The sequence below is a fragment of the Salvelinus alpinus genome, chromosome 5 (assembly GCF_045679555.1).
Source record: "Salvelinus alpinus chromosome 5, SLU_Salpinus.1, whole genome shotgun sequence".
Taxonomy (NCBI): domain Eukaryota; kingdom Metazoa; phylum Chordata; class Actinopteri; order Salmoniformes; family Salmonidae; genus Salvelinus; species Salvelinus alpinus.
The window spans coordinates 4304516-4327693 of NC_092090.1; the positions used below are offsets into that span (position 1 = coordinate 4304516).

The 23178-nt window shown below is 43.4% G+C and overlaps 1 protein-coding gene across 1 annotated transcript in view; it reads right to left on the minus strand.

The window, feature by feature from the left end:
- The window catches only part of LOC139575440 (WD repeat-containing protein 88-like), a 45605-nt gene that overhangs the window by 4929 nt on the left and 17498 nt on the right, over positions 1-23178 (minus strand). The window contains exons 5-10 of the mRNA XM_071400396.1: positions 19651-19789; positions 16959-17088; positions 11031-11215; positions 4171-4253; positions 3898-3966; positions 569-667 (exon numbers count right to left, since the gene is read on the minus strand). Coding sequence (XP_071256497.1) covers positions 569-667; positions 3898-3966; positions 4171-4253; positions 11031-11215; positions 16959-17088; positions 19651-19789 — 705 coding nt within the window. The remainder of the gene's footprint in view (positions 1-568; positions 668-3897; positions 3967-4170; positions 4254-11030; positions 11216-16958; positions 17089-19650; positions 19790-23178) is intronic.

Here is a 23178-nt window from a genome sequence, read left to right on the forward strand (position 1 = left end):
TACCAACCTGGAGGATGTGATAGCCCATTCCCTGAGCCTTCCTGGTCCCATTACCAACCTGGAGGATATGATAGCCCATTCCCTGAGCCTTCCTGGTCCCATTACCAACCTGGAGGATATGATAGCCCATTCCCTGAGTCTTCCTGGTCCCATTACCAACCTGGAGGATATGATAGCCCATTCCCTGAGCCTTCCTGGTCCCATTACCAACCTGGAGGATATGATAGCCCATTCCCTGAGCCTTCCTGGTCCCATTACCAACCTGGAGGATGTGATAGCCCATTCCCTGAGCCTTCCTGGTCCCATTACCAACCTGGAGGATGTGATAGCCCATTCCCTGAGCCTTCCTGGTCCCATTACCAACCTGGAGGATATGATAGCCCATTCCCTGAGCCTTCCTGGTCCCATTACCAACCTGGAGGATGTGATAGCCCATTCCCTGAGCCTTCCTGGTCCCATTACCAACCTGGAGGATGTGATAGCCCATTCCCTGAGCCTTCCTGGTCCCATTACCAACCTGGAGGATATGATAGCCCATTCCCTGAGCCTTCCTGGTCCCATTACCAACCTGGAGGATGTGATAGCCCATTCCCTGAGCCTTCCTGGTCTCAATAACGGCAGGTATCTCCTCAGAGTGTTCTGTATTCCACAACCTCACAGTGGCGTCCTTCAAAGGGACACAATATTTATGGTGATGCAAAATGGATTGGGAACAAAAGGGACACATAGCAATATTTATGGTGATGCAAAATGGAATGGGAACAAGAGGGACATATTCTGTGGGATAGGACGTGACATTGAGGTGTGTATTTACTGTGACCTACAGGGATAGGACATGACATTGAGGTGTCTAGTTACTGTGACCTACAGGGATAGGACATGACATTGAGGTGTATATTTACTGTGACCTACAGGGATAAGACATGACATTGAGGTGTATATTTACTGTGACCTACAGGGATAGGACATGACATTGAGGTGTATATTTACTGTGACCTACAGGGATAGGACGTGACATTGAGGTGTATATTAACTGTGACCTACAGGGATAAGACATGACATTGAGGTGTATATTTACTGTGACCTACAGGGATAGGACATGACATTGAGGTGTATATTTACTGTGACCTACAGGGATAGGACATGACATTGAGGTGTATATTTACTGTGACCTACAGGGATAGGACGTGACATTGAGGTGTATATTAACTGTGACCTACAGGGATAGGACATGACATTGAGGTGTATATTTACTGTGACCTACAGGGATAGGACATGACATTGAGGTGTATATTTACTAGGGATAGGACATGACATTGAGGTGTGTATTTACTGTGACCTACAGGGATAGGACATGACATTGAGGTGTATATTAACTGTGACCTACAGGGATAGGACATGACATTGAGGTGTATATTAACTGTGACCTACAGGGATAGGACGTGACATTGAGGTGTGTATTTACTGTGACCTACAGGGATAAGACATGACATTGAGGTGTATATTTACTGTGACATACAGGGATAGGACGTGACATTGAGGTGTATATTTACTGTGACCTACAGGGATAAGACATGACATTGAGGTGTATAGTTACTGTGACCTACAGGGATAGGGCATGACATTGAGGTGTATATTTACTGTGACCTACAGGGATAGGACGTGACATTGAGGTGTATATTAACTGTGACCTACAGGGATAGGACATGACATTGAGGTGTATATTTACTGTGACCTACAGGGATAGGACATGACATTGAGGTGTATATTTACTAGGGATAGGACATGACATTGAGGTGTATATTAACTGTGACCTACAGGGATAGGACATGACATTGAGGTGTATATTAACTGTGACCTACAGGGATAGGACGTGACATTGAGGTGTGTATTTACTGTGACCTACAGGGATAAGACATGACATTGAGGTGTATATTTACTGTGACATACAGGGATAGGACGTGACATTGAGGTGTATATTTACTGTGACCTACAGGGATAAGACATGACATTGAGGTGTGTATTTGCTGTGACCTACAGGGATAGGACATGACATTGAGGTGTGTATTTACTGTGACCTACAGGGATAGGACATGACATTGAGGTGTATGTTTACTGTGACCTACAGGGATAGGACATGACATTGAGGTGTGTATTTACTAGGGATAGGACATGACATTGAGGTGTATATTAACTGTGACCTACAGGGATAGGACATGACATTGAGGTGTGTATTTACTGTGACCTACAAGGATAGGACATGACATTGAGGTGTATATTTACTGTGACCTACAGGGATAGGACGTGACATTGAGGTGTATATTTACTAGGGATAGGACATGTCATTGAGGTGTATATTTACTGTGACCTACAGGGATAGGACATGACATTGAGGTGTATATTTACTGTGACCTACAGGGATAGGACGTGACATTGCGGTGTATATTTACTGTGACCTACAGGGATAGGACATGACATTGCGGTGTGTATTTACTGTGACCTACAGGGATAAGACATGACATTGAGGTGTATATTTACTGTGACCTACAGGGATAGGACATGACATTGAGGTGTATATTTACTGTGACCTACAGGGATATGACATGACATTGAGGTGTATATTTACTGTGACCTACAGGGATAGGACATGACATTGAGGTGTATATTTACTAGGGATAAGACATGACATTGAGGTGTATATTTACTGTGACCTACAGGGATAGGACATGACATTGAGGTGTATATTTACTAGGGATAAGACATGACATTGAGGTGTATATTTACTGTGACCTACAGGGATAGGACATGACATTGAGGTGTATATTTACTGTGACCTACAGGGATAGGACATGACATTGAGGTGTATATTTACTAGGGATAGGACATGACATTGAGGTGTGTATTTACTCTGACCTACAGGGATAGGACATGACATTGAGGTGTATATTTACTGTGACCTACAGGGATAGGACATGACATTGAGGTGTATATTTACTGTGACCTACAGGGATAAGACATGACATTGAGGTGTGTATTTACTGTGACCTACAGGGATAGGACATGACATTGAGGTGTATATTTACTGTGACCTACAGGGATAGGACATGACATTGAGGTGTATATTTACTGTGACCTACAGGGATAGGACATGACATTGAGGTGTATATTTACTGTGACCTACAGGGATATGACATGACATTGAGGTGTATATTTACTGTGACCTACAGGGATAGGACATGACATTGAGGTGTATATTTACTAGGGATAAGACATGACATTGAGGTGTATATTTACTGTGACCTACAGGGATAGGACATGACATTGAGGTGTATATTTACTGTGACCTACAGGGATAGGACATGACATTGAGGTGTATATTTACTAGGGATAGGACATGATATTGAGGTGTATATTTACTGTGACCTACAGGGATAGGACATGACATTGAGGTGTATATTTACTAGGGATAAGACATGACATTGAGGTGTATATTTACTGTGACCTACAGGGATAGGACATGACATTGAGGTGTATATTTACTGTGACCTACAGGGATAGGACATGACATTGAGGTGTATATTTACTAGGGATAGGACATGACATTGAGGTGTGTATTTACTCTGACCTACAGGGATAGGACATGACATTGAGGTGTATATTTACTGTGACCTACAGGGATAGGACATGACATTGAGGTGTATATTTACTGTGACCTACAGGGATAAGACATGACATTGAGGTGTGTATTTACTGTGACCTACAGGGATAGGACATGACATTGAGGTGTATATTTACTGTGACCTACAGGGATAGGACATGACATTGAGGTGTATATTTACTGTGACCTACAGGGATAGGACATGACATTGAGGTGTGTGTGTGTGTGTGTGTTTGTACCTTGGAAGCTGAGGCCACCCATTTTTTGTCAGCACTGATTGCCACATCTGTCACCCAATCCGCATGTCCCTAGGGTAAGCAAAAACACACACACACACACACACACACACACACACACACACACACACACACACACACACACACACACACACACACACACACACACACACACACACACACACACACACACACACACACACACACACACACACCTGTATGAAACACACACACCTGTTTGACTTGACATGTGTCTAAAGTAGGACATGAAGCTACCTTCAACTCCAGGGTCTTGCAGAGGGTCTCCATGTTCCACACAGCCACTGTTCTATCATACGCCCCAGACACCAGGACCGACCCTGGACAACAGAGAACTACAGTCAGTCTGTTCTATCATACGCCCCAGACACCAGGACCGACCCTGGACAACAGAGAACTACAGTCAGTCTGTTCTATCATACGCCCCAGACACCAGGACCGACCCTGGACAACAGAGAACTACAGTCAGTCTGTTCTATCATACGCCCCAGACACCAGGACCGACCCTGGACAACAGAGAACTACAGTCAGTCTGTTCTATCATACGCCCCAGACACCAGGACCGACCCTGGAGAACAGAGAACTACAGTCAGTCTGTTCTATCATACGCCCCAGACACCAGGACTGACCCTGGACAACAGAGAACTACAGTCAGTCTGTTCTATCATACGCCCCAGACACCAGGACCGACCCTGGACAACAGAGAACTACAGTCAGTCTGTTCTATCATACGCCCCAGACACCAGGACCGACCCTGGACAACAGAGAACTACAGTCAGTCTGTTCTATCATACGCCCCAGACACCAGGACCGACCCTGGACAACAGAGAACTACAGTCAGTCTGTTCTATCATACGCCCCAGACACCAGGACTGACCCTGGACAACAGAGAACTACAGTCAGTCTGTTCTATCATACGCCCCAGACACCAGGACCGACCCTGGACAACAGAGAACTACAGTCAGTCTGTTCTATCATACGCCCCAGACACCAGGACTGACCCTGGACAACAGAGAACTACAGTCAGTCTGTTCTATCATACGCCCCAGACACCAGGACCGACCCTGGACAACAGAGAACTACAGTCAGTCTGTTCTATCATACGCCCCAGACACCAGGACTGACCCTGGACAACAACACAGAACTACAGTCAGTCTGTTCTATCATACGCCCCAGACACCAGGACTGACCCTGGACAACAGAGAACTACAGTCAGTCTGTTCTATCATACGCCCCAGACACCAGGACTGACCCTGGACAACAGAGAACTACAGTCAGTCTGTTCTATCATACGCCCCAGACACCAGGACTGACCCTGGACAACAACAGAGAACTACAGTCACTGTTCTATCATACGCCCCAGACACCAGGACTGACCCTGGACAACAACAGAGAACTACAGTCAGTCTGTTCTATCATACGCCCCAGACACCAGGACTGACCCTGGACAACAACAGAGAACTACAGTCACTGTTCTATCATACGCCCCAGACACCAGGACTGACCCTGGACAACAGAGAACTACAGTCAGTCTGTTCTATCATACGCCCCAGACACCAGGACTGACCCTGGACAACAGAGAACTACAGTCAGTCTGTTCTATCATACGCCCCAGACACCAGGACCGACCCTGGACAACAGAGAACTACAGTCAGTCTGTTCTATCATACGCCCCAGACACCAGGACTGACCCTGGACAACAGAGAACTACAGTCAGTCTGTTCTATCATAGAAGTCTACCCTACCATCCATGGAGAAGACTGATATGTCTACCCTACCATCCATGGAGAAGACTGATATGTCTACCCTACCATCCATGGAGAAGACTGATATGTCTACCCTACCATCCATGGAGAAGAAGACTGATATGTCTACCCTACCATCCATGGAGAAGACTGATATGTCTACCCTACCATCCATGGAGAAGACTGATATGTCTACCCTACCATCCATGGAGAAGACTGATATGTCCACCCTACCATCCATGGAGAAGACTGATATGTCCACCCTACCATCCATGGAGAAGACTGATATGTCTACCCTACCATCCATGGAGAAGACTGATATGTCTACCCTACCATCCATGGAGAAGACTGATATGTCCACCCTACCATCCATGGAGAAGACTGATATGTCCACCCTACCATCCATGGAGAAGACTGATATGTCCACCCTACCATCCATGGAGAAGACTGATATGTCTACCCTACCATCCATGGAGAAGACTGATATGTCTACCCTACCATCCATGGAGAAGACTGATATGTCTACCCTACCATCCATGGAGAAGACTGATATGTCTACCCTACCATCCATGGAGAAGACTGATATGTCTACCCTACCATCCATGGAGAATACTGATATGTCCACCCTACCATCCATGGAGAAGACTGATATGTCCACCCTACCATCCATGGAGAAGACTGATATGTCCACCCTACCATCCATGGAGAAGACTGATATGTCTACCCTACCATCCATGGAGAAGACTGATATGTCTACCCTACCATCCATGGAGAAGACTGATATGTCTACCCTACCATCCATGGAGAAGACTGATATGTCTACCCTACCATCCATGGAGAAGACTGATATGTCCACCCTACCATCCATGGAGAAGACTGATATGTCTACCCTACCATCCATGGAGAAGACTGATATGTCTACCCTACCATCCATGGAGAAGACTGATATGTCTACCCTACCATCCATGGAGAAGACTGATATGTCTACCCTACCATCCATGGAGAAGACTGATATGTCTACCCTACCATCCATGGAGAAGACTGATATGTCTACCCTACCATCCATGGAGAAGACTGATATGTCCACCCTACCATCCATGGAGAAGACTGATATGTCTACCCTACCATCCATGGAGAAGACTGATATGTCTACCCTACCATCCATGGAGAAGACTGATATGTCTACCCTACCATCCATGGAGAAGACTGATATGTCTACCCTACCATCCATGGAGAAGACTGATATGTCTACCCTACCATCCATGGAGAAGACTGATATGTCTACCCTACCATCCATGGAGAAGACTGATATGTCCACCCTACCATCCATGGAGAAGACTGATATGTCCACCCTACCATCCATGGAGAAGACTGATATGTCTACCCTACCATCCATGGAGAAGACTGATATGTCTACCCTACCATCCATGGAGAAGACTGATATGTCTACCCTACCATCCATGGAGAAGACTGATATGTCTACCCTACCATCCATGGAGAAGACTGATATGTCCACCCTACCATCCATGGAGAAGACTGATATGTCCACCCTACCATCCATGGAGAAGACTGATATGTCCACCCTACCATCCATGGAGAAGACTGATATGTCTACCCTACCATCCATGGAGAAGACTGATATGTCCACCCTACTATCCATGGAGAAGACTGATATGTCCACCCTACCATCCATGGAGAAGACTGATATGTCCACCCTACCATCCATGGAGAAGACTGATATGTCTACCCTACCATCCATGGAGAAGACTGATATGTCTACCCTACCATCCATGGAGAAGACTGATATGTCCACCCTACCATCCATGGAGAAGACTGATATGTCTACCCTACCATCCATGAAGAAGACTGATATGTCCACCCTACCATCCATGGAGAAGACTGATATGTCTACCCTACCATCCATGGAGAAGACTGATATGTCTACCCTACCATCCATGGAGAAGACTGATATGTCCACCCTACCATCCATGGAGAAGACTGATATGTCCACCCTACCATCCATGGAGAAGACTGATATGTCTACCCTACCATCCATGGAGAAGACTGATATGTCTACCCTACCATCCATGGAGAAGACTGATATGTCTACCCTACCATCCATGGAGAAGACTGATATGTCTACCCTACCATCCATGGAGAAGACTGATATGTCCACCCTACCATCCATGGAGAAGACTGATATGTCTACCCTACCATCCATGGAGAAGACTGATATGTCTACCCTACCATCCATGGAGAAGACTGATATGTCTACCCTACCATCCATGGAGAAGACTGATATGTCTACCCTACCATCCATGGAGAAGACTGATATGTCCACCCTACCATCCATGGAGAAGACTGATATGTCTACCCTACCATCCATGGAGAAGACTGATATGTCTACCCTACCATCCATGGAGAAGACTGATATGTCTACCCTACCATCCATGGAGAAGACTGATATGTCCACCCTACCATCCATGGAGAAGACTGATATGTCCACCCTACCATCCATGGAGAAGACTGATATGTCTACCCTACCATCCATGGAGAAGACTGATATGTCCACCCTACCATCCATGGAGAAGACTGATATGTCCACCCTACCATCCATGGAGAAGACTGATATGTCTACCCTACCATCCATGGAGAAGACTGATATGTCCACCCTACTATCCATGGAGAAGACTGATATGTCTACCCTACCATCCATGGAGAAGACTGATATGTCCACCCTACTATCCATGGAGAAGACTGATATGTCTACCCTACCATCCATGGAGAAGACTGATATGTCTACCCTACCATCCATGGAGAAGACTGATATGTCTACCCTACCATCCATGGAGAAGACTGATATGTCTACCCTACCATCCATGGAGAAGACTGATATGTCCACCCTACCATCCATGGAGAAGACTGATATGTCCACCCTACCATCCATGGAGAAGACTGATATGTCTACCCTACCATCCATGGAGAAGACTGATATGTCCACCCTACCATCCATGGAGAAGACTGATATGTCCACCGTACCATCCATGGAGAAGACTGATATGTCCACCCTACCATCCATGGAGAAGACTGATATGTCTACCCTACCATCCATGGAGAAGACTGATATGTCCACCCTACCATCCATGGAGAAGACTGATATGTCCACCCTACCATCCATGGAGAAGACTGATATGTCTACCCTACCATCCATGGAGAAGACTGATATGTCCACCCTACCATCCATGGAGAAGACTGATATGTCCACCCTACCATCCATGGAGAAGACTGATATGTCTACCCTACCATCCATGGAGAAGACTGATATGTCCACCCTACCATCCATGGAGAAGACTGATATGTCCACCCTACCATCCATGGAGAAGACTGATATGTCCACCCTACCATCCATGGAGAAGACTGATATGTCCACCCTACCATCCATGGAGAAGACTGATATGTCCACCCTACCATCCATGGAGAAGACTGATATGTCCACCCTACCATCCATGGAGAAGACTGATATGTCCACCCTACCATCCATGGAGAAGACTGATATGTCTACCCTACCATCCATGGAGAAGACTGATATGTCTACCCTACCATCCATGGAGAAGACTGATATGTCTACCCTACCATCCATGGAGAAGACTGATATGTCTACCCTACCATCCATGGAGAAGACTGATATGTCCACCCTACCATCCATGGAGAAGACTGATATGTCTACCCTACCATCCATGGAGAAGACTGATATGTCTACCCTACCATCCATGGAGAAGACTGATATGTCCACCCTACCATCCATGGAGAAGACTGATATGTCTACCCTACCATCCATGGAGAAGACTGATATGTCCACCCTACCATCCATGGAGAAGACTGATATGTCCACCCTACCATCCATGGAGAAGACTGATATGTCTACCCTACCATCCATGGAGAAGAAGACTGATATGTCCACCCTACCATCCATGGAGAAGACTGATATGTCCACCCTACCATCCATGGAGAAGACTGATATGTCTACCCTACCATCCATGTAGAAGACTGATATGTCCACCCTACCATCCATGTAGAAGACTGATATGTCCACCCTACCATCCATGGAGAAGACTGATATGTCCACCCTACTATCCATGGAGAAGACTGATATGTCTACCCTACCATCCATGGAGAAGACTGATATGTCCACCCTACCATCCATGGAGAAGACTGATATGTCTACCCTACCATCCATGGAGAAGACTGATATGTCCACCCTACCATCCATGGAGAAGACTGATATGTCTACCCTACCATCCATGGAGAAGACTGATATGTCCACCCTACCATCCATGGAGAAGACTGATATGTCCACCCTACCATCCATGGAGAAGACTGATATGTCTACCCTACCATCCATGGAGAAGACTGATATGTCCACCCTACCATCCATGGAGAAGACTGATATGTCTACCCTACCATCCATGGAGAAGACTGATATGTCCACCCTACCATCCATGGAGAAGACTGATATGTCCACCCTACCATCCATGGAGAAGACTGATATGTCTACCCTACCATCCATGGAGAATACTGATATGTCCACCCTACCATCCATGGAGAAGACTGATATGTCCACCCTACCATCCATGGAGAAGACTGATATGTCTACCCTACCATCCATGGAGAAGACTGATATGTCTACCGTACCATCCATGGAGAAGACTGATATGTCTACCCTACCATCCATGGAGAAGACTGATATGTCTACCCTACCATCCATGGAGAAGACTGATATGTCTACCCTACCATCCATGGAGAAGACTGATATGTCTACCCTACCATCCATGGAGAAGACTGATATGTCCACCCTACCATCCATGGAGAAGACTGATATGTCTACCCTACCATCCATGGAGAAGACTGATATGTCTACCCTACCATCCATGGAGAAGACTGATATGTCTACCCTACCATCCATGGAGAAGACTGATATGTCTACCCTACCATCCATGGAGAAGACTGATATGTCCACCCTACCATCCATGGAGAAGACTGATATGTCTACCCTACCATCCATGGAGAAGACTGATATGTCTACCCTACCATCCATGGAGAAGACTGATATGTCCACCCTACCATCCATGGAGAAGACTGATATGTCTACCCTACCATCCATGGAGAAGACTGATATGTCTACCCTACTATCCATGGAGAAGACTGATATGTCTACCCTACCATCCATGGAGAAGACTGATATGTCTACCCTACCATCCATGGAGAAGACTGATATGTCTACCCTACCATCCATGGAGAAGACTGATATGTCTACCCTACCATCCATGGAGAAGACTGATATGTCTACCCTACCATCCATGGAGAAGGTGCAGGAGCTGACGGATCCGGCGTGTCCCTTGCTAAGGGTCAGGCCACCGTGGGAACGGAATGTTCCTGTCTGGACGTCCCACAGCTGCAGTGTCTTGTCCCATGATGCAGTGCACAAGTAGCGTCCGTTAGCAGTGAAACAGCAGTTCGACACGACGTTGGTGTGGGTGCTGTGTTTGAGACAGGATAGAAACAACAATGAGTATTGTCATAATGCATATTGGAAATATTGGGTTTCCCCCCCAACAAGCTCTGGAGGCTTTGTACAACAGCCTCGACGTGACCTTGACTAACACAAATTAGTTTGAACTGTGTGCAATAGCTAGTGGACTATCAAATGATAGGCTAACAATAACAAGCATGATGTCTGAAAAACTCAGGTTATAAGATAACGAGCAAAGCGACCCATGGTGAAGAATATCAACCAGCCTCACAGGTCAACAAGGGACAGAGTTAGGTCCTACTGCTGTCATAGGGGATCAATAACATATCAACCAGCCTCACAGATCAACACGGGACAGAGTTAGATCTTACTGTAGTCATAGGGGATCAATAACATATCAACCAGCCTCACAGGTCAACAAGGGACAGAGTTAGGTCTTACTGCTGTCATAGGGGATCAATAACACCAGCCTCACAGGTCAACACGGGACAGAGTTAGGTCTTACTGTTGTCATAAGGGATCAATAATATATCAACCAGCCTCACAGGTCAACACGGGACAGAGTTAGGTTTTACTGTAGTCATAGGGGATCAATAACATATCAACCAGCCTCACAGGTCAACAAGGGACAGAGTTAGGTCTTGCTGCTGTCATAGGGGATCAATAACATTTCAACCAGCCTCACAGGTCAACACGGGACAGAGTTAGGTCTTACTGCTGTCATAGGGGATCAATAACATATCAACCAGCCTCACAGGTCAACACGGGACAGAGTTAGGTCTTACTAACTGACATAATGGCAGGTTATATTCTAGTTCACTGTACTGCATAATGCCAGGTTATATTCTAGATCACTGTACTGCATAATGCCAGGTTATATTCTAGATCACTGTACTGCATAATGCCAGGTTATATTTTAGATCACTGTACTGCATAATGCCAGGTTATATTCTAGATCACTGTACTGCATAATGCCAGGTTATATTCTAGTTCACTGTACTGCATAATGCCAGGTTATATTCTAGTTCACTGTACTGCATAATGCCAGGTTATATTCTAGATCACTGTACTGCATAATGCCAGGTTATATTCTAGTTCACTGTACTGCATAATGCCAGGTTATATTCTAGATCACTGCACTGCATAATGCCAGGTTATATTCTAGATCACTGTACTGCATAATGCCAGGTTATATTCTAGTTCACTGTACTGCATAATGCCAGGTTATATTCTAGATCACTGTACTGCATAATGCCAGGTTATATTCTAGTTCACTGTACTGCATAATGCCAGGTTATATTTTAGATCACTGTACTGCATAATGCCAGGTTATATTCTAGTTCACTGTACTGCATAATGCCAGGTTATATTCTAGATCACTGTACTGCATAATGGCAGGTTATATTCTAGTTCACTGTACTGCATAATGCCAGGTTATATTCTAGATCACTGTACTGCATAATGCCAGGTTATATTCTAGATCACTGTACTGCATAATGCCAGGTTATATTCTAGATCACTGTACTGCATAATGCCAGGTTATATTTTAGATCACTGTACTGCATAATGCCAGGTTATATTCTAGATCACTGTACTGCATAATGCCAGGTTATATTCTAGTTCACTGTACTGCATAATGCCAGGTTATATTCTAGATCACTGTACTGCATAATGCCAGGTTATATTCTAGTTCACTGTACTGCATAATGCCAGGTTATATTTTAGATCACTGTACTGCATAATGCCAGGTTATATTCTAGTTCACTGTACTGCATAATGGCAGGTTATGTTTTAGTTCACTGTACTGCATAATGCCAGGTTATATTCTAGTTCACTGTACTGCATAATGCCAGGTTATATTTTAGATCACTGTACTGCATAATGCCAGGTTATATTCTAGTTCACTGTACTGCATAATGGCAGGTTATGTTTTAGTTCACTGTACTGCATAATGCCAGGTTATATTCTAGTTCACTGTACTGCATAATGCCAGGTTATAATTTAGTTCACTGTACTGCATAATGCCAGGTTATATTCTAGTTCACTGTACTGCACAATGCCAGGTTATATTCTAGTTCACTGTACTGCATAATGGCAGGTTATATTTTAGATCACTGTACTTCATAATGCCAGGTTATATTCTAGTTCACTGTACTGCATAATGGCAGGTTATGTTTTAGTTCACTGTACTGCATAATGCCAGGTTATATTCTAGTTCACTGTACTGCATAATGCCAGGTTATAATTTAGTTCACTGTACTGCATAATGCCAGGTTATAATTTAGTTCACTGTACTGCATAATGCCAGGTTATATTCTAGTTCACTGTACTGCACAATGCCAGGTTATATTCTAGTTCACTGTACTGCATAATGGCAGGTTATATTTTAGATCACTGTACTTCATAATGCCAGGTTATATTCTAGTTCACTGTACTGCATAATGGCAGGTTATGTTTTAGTTCACTGTACTGCATAATGCCAGGTTATATTCTAGTTCACTGTACTGCATAATGCCAGGTTATAATTTAGTTCACTGTACTGCATAATGCCAGGTTATATTCTAGTTCACTGTACTGCATAATGCCAGGTTATATTCTAGTTCACTGTACTGCATAATGCCAGGTTATATTCTAGTTCACTGTACTGCATAATGCCAGGTTATATTCTAGATCACTGTACTGCATAATGCCAGGTTATATTCTAGTTCACTGTACTGCATAATGGCAGGTTATATTCTAGTTCACTGTACTGCATAATGCCAGGTTATATTTTAGTTCACTGTACTGCATAATGCCAGGTTATATTCTAGTTCACTGTACTGCATAATGCCAGGTTATAATTTAGTTCCCTGTCCTGCATAATGCCAGGTTATAATTTAGTTCCCTGTCCTGCATCAATCTTTCGGACATAATGCCAGGTTATATTTTAGCTCACTGTACTGCAGTGCATGTGTTATAATGAGAGTCCTGTGTTGAGTGCTATCACGAGGACACAGCAGTATTTGATCGTGTATTTTAAGAGGACCGTTTGAAGGTTAAAACCCAGGCGTGTCAGATGACTGTGTAAAACACAGGGGTCCCTAGATCTGGCACACAGTCTGTCTAGCTACTGCATCTACATTGTTATGATGCCAAGTTTGATGCAGGGAGTGTGCTACAACTTTTATCGTCCATTTGTGTCCGATAAACTTTTTTATTTATTTTACTGTACATCGGTTAATATCACAGTCGATCGTGTGTCTTTAAAACGAGACCAGTGAGTTCACCCAGTCCACCGAGGACCATTAACATAATGATCTGATAACACAGTCGATCGTGTGTCTTTAAAACGAGACCAGTGAGTTCACCCAGTCCACCGTGGACCATTAACATAATGATCTGATAACACAGTCGATCGTGTGTCTTTAAAACGAGACCTGTTACTGACAAATCTTTATTTAAGGACGTCTGCGGTCAGAAATGACAACAAAAACAGCTGTTATGATGTTCCTTGATGCTCTGGTCATTTGTCAGCCTGGCAGTGCACGTTATCTATCATCCCAGGGACTGTGTGTAAAGTCTAATATAATCAGTGTCATCTCAGGGACTGTGTGTAAAGTCTCATACAATGAGTGTTATCTCAGGGACTGTGTGTAAAGTCTAATATAATGAGAGTTATCTCAGGGACTGTGTGTAAAGTCTAATATAATCAGTGTTATCTCAGGGACTGTGTGTAAAGTCTAATTTAATCAGTGTTATCTCAGGGACTGTGTGTGTAAAGTCTAATATAATCAGTGTTATCTCAGGGACTGTGTGTAAAGTCTAATATAATCAGTGTTATCTCAGGGACTGTGTGTAAAGTCTAATATAATCAGTGTTATCTCAGGGACTGTGTGTAAAGTCTAATTTAATCAGTGTTATCTCAGGGACTGTGTGTAAAGTTTAATTTAATCAGTGTTATCTCAGGGACTGTGTGTGTAAAGTCTAATATAATCAGTGTTATCTCAGGGACTGTGTGTAAAGTCTAATATAATCAGTGTTATCTCAGGGACTGTGTGTAAAGTCTAATATAATCAGTGTTATCTCAGGGACTGTGTGTAAAGTCTAATATAATCAGTGTTATCTCAGGGACTGTGTGTAAAGTCTAATATAATCAGTGTTATCTCAGGGACTGTGTGTAATGTCTAATAAAATCAGTGTTATCTCAGGGACTGTGTGTAAAGTATAATATAATCAGTGTTATCTATCATCCCAGGGACTGTGTGCAAAGTCTAATACAATCAGTGTTATCTCAGGGACTGTGTGTAAAGTCTAATACAATCAGTGTTATCTCAGGGACTGTGTGTAAAGTCTAATATAATCAGTGTTATCTCAGGGACTGTGTGTAAAGTCTAATATAATCAGTGTTATCTCAGGGACTGTGCGTAAAGTCTAATATAATCAGTGTTATCTATTATCCCAGGGACTGTGTGTAAAGTCTAATATAATCAGTGTTATCTCAGGGACTGTGTGTAAAGTCTAATATAATGAGTGTTATCCCAGGGACTGTGTGTAAAGTCTAATATAATCAGTGTTATCTCAGGGACTGTGTGTAAGGTGTAATATAATGAGTGTTATCCCAGGGACTGTGTGTAAAGTCTAATATAATCAGTGTTATCTCAGGGACTGTGTGTAACATCTAATATAATGAGTGTTATCTCAGGGACTGTGTGTAAAGTCTAATATAATCAGTGTTATCTCAGGGACTGTATGTAAAGTCTAATAAAATCAGTGTTATCTCAGGGACTGTGTGTAAAGTCTAATAAAATCAGTGTTATCTCAGGGACTGTGTGTAAAGTCAAATATAATCAGTGTTATCTCAGGGACTGTGTGTAAAGACTAATACAATCAATGTTATCTCAGGGACTGTGTGTAAAGTCTAATATAATCAGTGTTATCTCAGGGACTGTGTGTAAAGTCTAATATAATCAGTGTTATCTCAGGGACTATGTGTAAAGTCTAATACAATCAGTGTTATCTCAGGGACTGTGTGTAAAGTCTAATACAATCAGTGTTATCTCAGGGACTGTGTGTAAAGTCTAATATAATCAGTGTTATCTCAGGGACTGTGTGTAAAGTCTAATATAATCAGTGTTATCTCAGGGACTTTGTGTAAAGTCTAATAAAATCAGTGTTATCTCAGGGACTGTGTGTAAAGTCTAATATAATGAGTGTTATCTCAGGGATTGTGTGTAAAGTCTAATATAATCAGTGTTATCTATCATCCCAGGGACTGTGTGTAAAGTCTAATATAATGAGTGTTATCTCAGGGACTGTGTGTAAAGTCTAATATAATCAGTGTTATCTCAGGGACTGTGTGTAAAGTCTAATATAATCAGTGTTATCTCAGGGACTGTGTGTAAAGTCTAATATAATCAGTGTTATCTATCATCCCAGGGACTGTGTGTAAAGTCTAATATAATGAGTGTTATCTCAGGGACTATGTGTAAAGTCTAATATAATCAGTGTTATCTCAGGGACTGTGTGTAATGTCTAATATAATCAGTGTTATCTATCATCCCAGGGACTGTGTGTAAAGTCTAATATAATCAGTGTTATCTTAGGGACTGTGTGTAAAGTCTAATATAATCAGTGTTATCTATCATCCCAGGGACTGTGTGTAAAGTCTAATATAATCAGTGTTATCTCAGGGACTGTGTGTAATATCTAATACAATCAGTGTTATCTCAGGGACTGTGTGTAAAGTCTCATATAATGAGTGTTATCTTCACCTGTTGATGGAGAGGGTGGTTTTGGTGGAGACCAGGTCCCACAGTTTGATGGTTCTGTCTTCAGAGACACTGGCTACGTGCTGACTCTGAGGGTCAAACCGGCACCGCGTGATCGTAGACTTGTGGTGATCTGAGGGAAGTGACATCATTAGACATGACTTAAACTGAGACTCAGTGACCTGACGTTACCATTAGACATGACTTAAACTGAGACTGTGACCTGCCATTACCATTAGACATGACTTAAACTGAGACTCAGTGACCTGACATTACCATTAGACATGACTTAAACTGAGACTCAGTGACCTGACGTTACCATTAGACATGACTTAAACTGAGACTCAGTGACCTGACATTACCATTAGACATGACTTAAACTGAGACTCAGTGACCTGACATTACCATTAGACATGACTTAAACTGAGACTCAGTGACCTGACGTTACCATTAGACATGACTTAAACTGACGTTACCATTAGACATGACTTAAACTGAGACTCAGTGATCTGACGTGACCATTAGACATGACTTAAACTGACTCAGTGACCTGACGTTACCATTAGACATGACTTAAACAGAGACTCAGTGACCTGACGTTACCATTAGACATGACTTAAACTGAGACTCAGTGACCTGACGTTACCATTAGACATAACTTAAACTGAGACTCAGTGACCTGACGTTACCATTAGACATGACTTAAACTGAGACTCAGTGACATGACGTTACCATTAGACATGACTTAAACTGACATTACCATTAGACATGACTTAAACCTGACGTAACCATTAGACATGACTTAAACTGAGACTCAGTGACCTGACGTTACCATTAGACATGACTTAAACTGAGACTCAGTGACCTGACGTTACCATTAGACATGACTTAAACAGACTCAGTGACCTGACGTTACCATTAGACATGACGTAAACAGAGACTCAGTGACCTGACGTTACCATTAGACATGACTTAAACAGAGACTCAGTGACCTGACGTTACCATTAGACATGACTTAAACTGAGACTCAGTGATCTGACGTTACCATTAGACATGACTTAAACTGAGACTCAGTGACCTGACGTTACCATTAGACATGACTTAAACTGAGACTCAGTGACCTGACGTTACCATTAGACATGACTTAAACTGAGACTCAGTGACCTGACGTTACCATTAGACATGACTTAAACTGAGACTCAGTGACCTGACGTTACCATTAGACATGACTTAAACTGAGACTCAGTGACCTGACGTTACCATTAGACATGACTTAAACTGAGACTCAGTGATCTGACGTTACCATTAGACATGACTTAAACTGAGACTCAGTGACCTGACGTTACCATTAGACATGACTTAAACTGAGACTCAGTGACCTGACGTTACCATTAGACATAACTTAAACTGAGACTCAGTGACCTGACGTTACCATTAGACATGACTTAAACTGAGACTCAGTGACCTGACGTTACCATTAGACATAACTTAAACTGAGACTCAGTGACCTGACGTTACCATTAGACATAACTTAAACTGAGACTCAGTGACCTGACGTTACCATTAGACATGACTTAAACTGAGACTCAGTGACCTGACGTTACCATTAGACATGACTTAAACTGAGACGTTACCAGGAGCAGCAGGATATTATAGATGAGAGCGATGCAAGACGTTGCACACACACAAAATATCAGTGCATGTTGCTGCAGGACCAAAAACAGCAGAGAAGGTGCATGTTGAAGGGCGTTATTCACGCTGCTGCAGGACCCAAAACAGCAGAAAAGGTGCATGTTGAGGGGCGTTCTTCACGCTGCTGCAGGACCCAAAACAGCAGAGAAGGTGCATGTTGAAGGGGCATTCTTCAGGCTGCTGCAGGACCCAAAACAGCAGAGAAGGTGCATGTTGAAGGGCGTTCTTCAGGCTGCTGCAGGACCCAAAACAGCAGAGAAGGTGCATGTTGAAGGGCGTTCTTCACGCTGCTGCAGGACCCAAAACAGCAGAGAAGGTGCATGTTGAGGGGGCGTTCTTCACGCTGCTGCAGGACCCAAAACAGCAGAGAAGGTGCATGTTAAGGGACGTTCTTCACGCTGCTGCAGGACCCAAAACAGCAGAGAAGGTGCATGTTGCGGGGCGTTCTTCAGGCTGCTGCAGGACCCAAAACAGCAGAGAAGGTGCATGTTGAGGGACGTTCTTCACGCTGCTGCAGGACCCAAAACAGCAGAGAAGGTGCATGTTGAGGGGCGTCCTTCACGCTGCTGCAGGACCCAAAACAGCAGAGAAGGTGCATGTTGAAGGGGGCGTTCTTCAGGCTGCTGCAGGACCCAAAAACAGCAGAGAAGGTGCATGTTGAAGGGGCGTCCTTCACGCTGCTGCAGGACCCAAAACAACAGAGAAGGTGCATGTTGAAGGGCGTTCTTCAGGCTGCTGCAGGACCCAAAACAGCAGAGAAGGTTCATGTTGAAGGGGCGTTCTTCAGGCTGCTGCAGGACCCAAAAACAGCAGAGAAGGTTCCGCTTGGTGATTCATACTCTTGAGTTGTTTCAGAAATCTGCTTGACAGTGCTGTTTACGTCTTGCATCGCTGACTCCTACCTTTAACATGTGAAAGCTTATGATAGCACGAGCCTCGCTTAGCGTTAGCATAGCTCAATGGAAAAAATCAATATAGAGATCAATAGCTACTGCTGATGTACCTTTTATGTGGAAGAGCCTCTCCCCTGTATCAGCCGAGGTCAGGCAGATGGCGTTCTCCGGGTCGGAGGAGGAGACGACGTACTTCCCATCCTCTGAGACGCTACATGAGGTCAGGAGACCAGCCTGAGCTGCAGTCCACTGTGTAACACACCAACACACACACAGGCTGTGTCACGTATACTCCCTCTCCGAAGTTATGATTTGTGAAACATCCCCCATGGTCTCAGATGTTCATTAGTGTTAAAGAGAGAGAGATAACAGAGAGAGACAGAGAGAGAGAGAGAGAGAGAGAGAGAGAGAGAGAGAGAGAGAGAGAGAGAGAGAGAGAGAGAGAGAGAGAGAGAAAAAGTGTGAGAGAGAGAGAGAGAGAGAGAGAGAGGGAGTGAGAGAGGAACTGAGTAACATTAAGAAATGCTATAGATGGAAGGAATGCAGTTTGGAAATCTACCAAAAAACAATTAGACAACAGCAAATTCAATCCCTTTTAGACAACTTCCTGGGTAAAACGTTCCACTGCAATAGTGAAGGTGTAAACTTGGCAGTAGAAAATCTTAACAGTATATTTGACCTCTCAGCTTCCCTATCAAACCTAAAAATCTCAAATAGAAAACCGAAGAAAATGAACAACAATGACAAATGGTTTGATGACGAATGCAAAAATCTAAGAAATCTCAGAAATCAGCTCAATGTAATTGAAGAATCCATAGACTCTAACCACTTCTGGGAAAATTGGAAAACACTAAACAAACAACAACACGAAGAATTATCTATCCAAAATGGAGATGTATGGGTAAACCACTTCTCCAATCTTTTTGGCTCTATAACAAAGAATAAAGAGCAAAAACATATACATGATCAAATACAAATCCTTGAATCAACTATTAAAGACTACCAGAACCCACTGGATTCTCCAATTACCTTGAATGAGTTACAGGACAAAATAAAAACCCTCCAACCCAAAAAGGCCTGTGGTGTTGATGGTATCCTTAATGAAATGATCAAATATACAGACAACAAATTCCAATTGGCTATACTAAAACTCTTTAACATCGTCCTTAGCTCTGGCATCTTCCCCAATATTTGGAACCAAGGACTGATCACCCCAATCCACAAAAGTGGAGACAAATTTGACCCCAATAACTACCGTGGAATATGCGTCAACAGTAACCTTGGGAAAATACTCTGCATTATCATTAACAGCAGACTCGTACATTTCCTCAATGAAAACAATGTACTGAGCAAATGTCAAATTGGCTTTTTACCAAATTACCGTACAACAGACCATGTATTCACCCTACACACCCTAATTGACAACCAAACAAACCAAAACAAAGGCAAAGTCTTCTCATGCTTTGTTGATTTCAAAAAAGCCTTCGACTCAATTTGGCATGAGGGTCTGCTATACAAATTGATGGAAAGTGGTGTTGGGGGAAAAACATACGACATTATAAAATCCATGTACACAAACAACAAGTGTGCGGTTAAAATTGGCAAAAAACACACACATTTCTTCACACAGGGTCGTGGGGTGAGACAGGGATGCAGCTTAAGCCCCACCCTCTTCAACATATATATCAACGAATTGGCGAGGGCATTAGAACAGTCTGCAGCACCCGGTCTCACCCTACTAGAATCCGAAGTCAAATGTCTACTGTTTGCTGATGATCTGGTGCTTCTGTCACCAACCAAGGAGGGCCTACAGCAGCACCTAGATGTTCTGCACAGATTCTGTCAGACCTGGGCCCTGACAGTAAATCTCAGTAAGACCAAAATAATGGTGTTCCAAAAAAGGTCCAGTCGCCAGGAACACAAATTCCATCTAGACACCGTTGCCCTAGAGCACACAAAAAAACTATACATACCTCGGCCTAAACCTCAGCACCACAGGTAACTTCCACAAAGCTGTGAACGATCTGAGAGACAAGGCAAGAAGGGCATTCTATGCCATCAAAAGGAACATAAATTTCAACATACCAATTAGGATCTGGCTAAAAATACTTGAATCAGTCATAGAGCCCATTGCCCTTTATGGTTGTGAGGTCTGGGGTCCGCTCACCAACCAAGATTTCACAAAATGGGACAAACACCAAATTGAGACTCTGCATGCAGAATTCTGCAAAAATATCCTCCATGTACAACGTAGAACACCAAATAATGCATGCAGAGCAGAATTAGGCCGATACCCACTAATTATCAAAATCCAGAAAAGAGCCGTTAAATTCTACAACCACCTAAAAGGAAGCGATTCCCAAACCTTCCATAACAAAGCCATCACCTACAGAGAGATGAACCTGGAGAAGAGTCCCCTAAGCAAGCTGGTCCTAGGGCTCTGTTCACAAACACAAACACACCCCACAGAGCCCCAGGACAACAGCACAATTAGACCCAACCAAATCATGAGAAAACAAAAAGATAATTACTTGACACATTGGAAAGAATTAACAAACAAACAGAGCAAACTAGAATGCTATTTGGCCCTAAACAGAGAGTACACAGTGGCTGAATACCTGACCACTGTGACTGACCCAAACTTAAGGAAAGCTTTGACTATGTACAGACTCAGTGAGCATAGCCTTGCTATTGAGAAAGGCCGCCGTAGGCAGACATGGCTCTCAAGAGAAGACAGGCTATGTGCTCACTGCCCACAAAATGAGGTGGAAACTGAGCTGCACTTCCTAACCTCCTGCCCAATGTATGACCATATTAGAGACACATATTTCCCTCAGATCACACAGATCCACAAAGAATTCGAAAACAAATCCAATTTTGATAAACTCCCATATCTACTGGGTGAAATTCCACAGTGTGCCATCACAGCAGCAAGATTTGTGACCTGTTGCCACAAGAAAAGGGCAACCAGTGAAGAACAAACACCATTGTAAATACAACCCATATTTATGTTTATTTATTTTAACTTGTGTGCTTTAACCATTTATACATTGCTACAACACTGTATATATATAATATGACATTTGTAATGTCTTTATTGCTTTGAAACTTCTGTATGTGTAATGTTTACTGTTAATTTTTATTGTTTATTTCACTTTTGTATATTATCTACCTCACTTGCTTTGGCAATGTTAACACATGTTTCCCATGCCAATAAAGCCCCTTGAATTGAATTGAATTGAATTGAATTGAGAGAGAGAGAGAGAGAGAGAGACAGAGAGAGACAGAGAGAGAGACAGAGAGAGGAGAGACACAGAGAGAGAGAGACATAGAGAGAGAGAGAAAGCGAGAGAGAGAGAGAGAGAGAGAGAGAGAGAGAGAGAGAGAGAGAGAGAGAGAGAGAGAGTGTGTGAGAGAGAGAGAGAGAGAATTGAGAGAGAGAGAGAGAGAGAGAGAGAGAGAGAGAGAGAGAGAATTGAGAGAGAGAGAGAGAGAGAGAGAGAGAGAGAGAGAGAGAGAGAATTGAGAGAGAGAGAGAGAAGTCATGCAGAGGAACAGCTCCTGACTTGTTATAACTTTTTGTTTGTTAAGAGCGAGATTGACACGATTCAATTAGCAAAAAATGTATAGGTAATCAA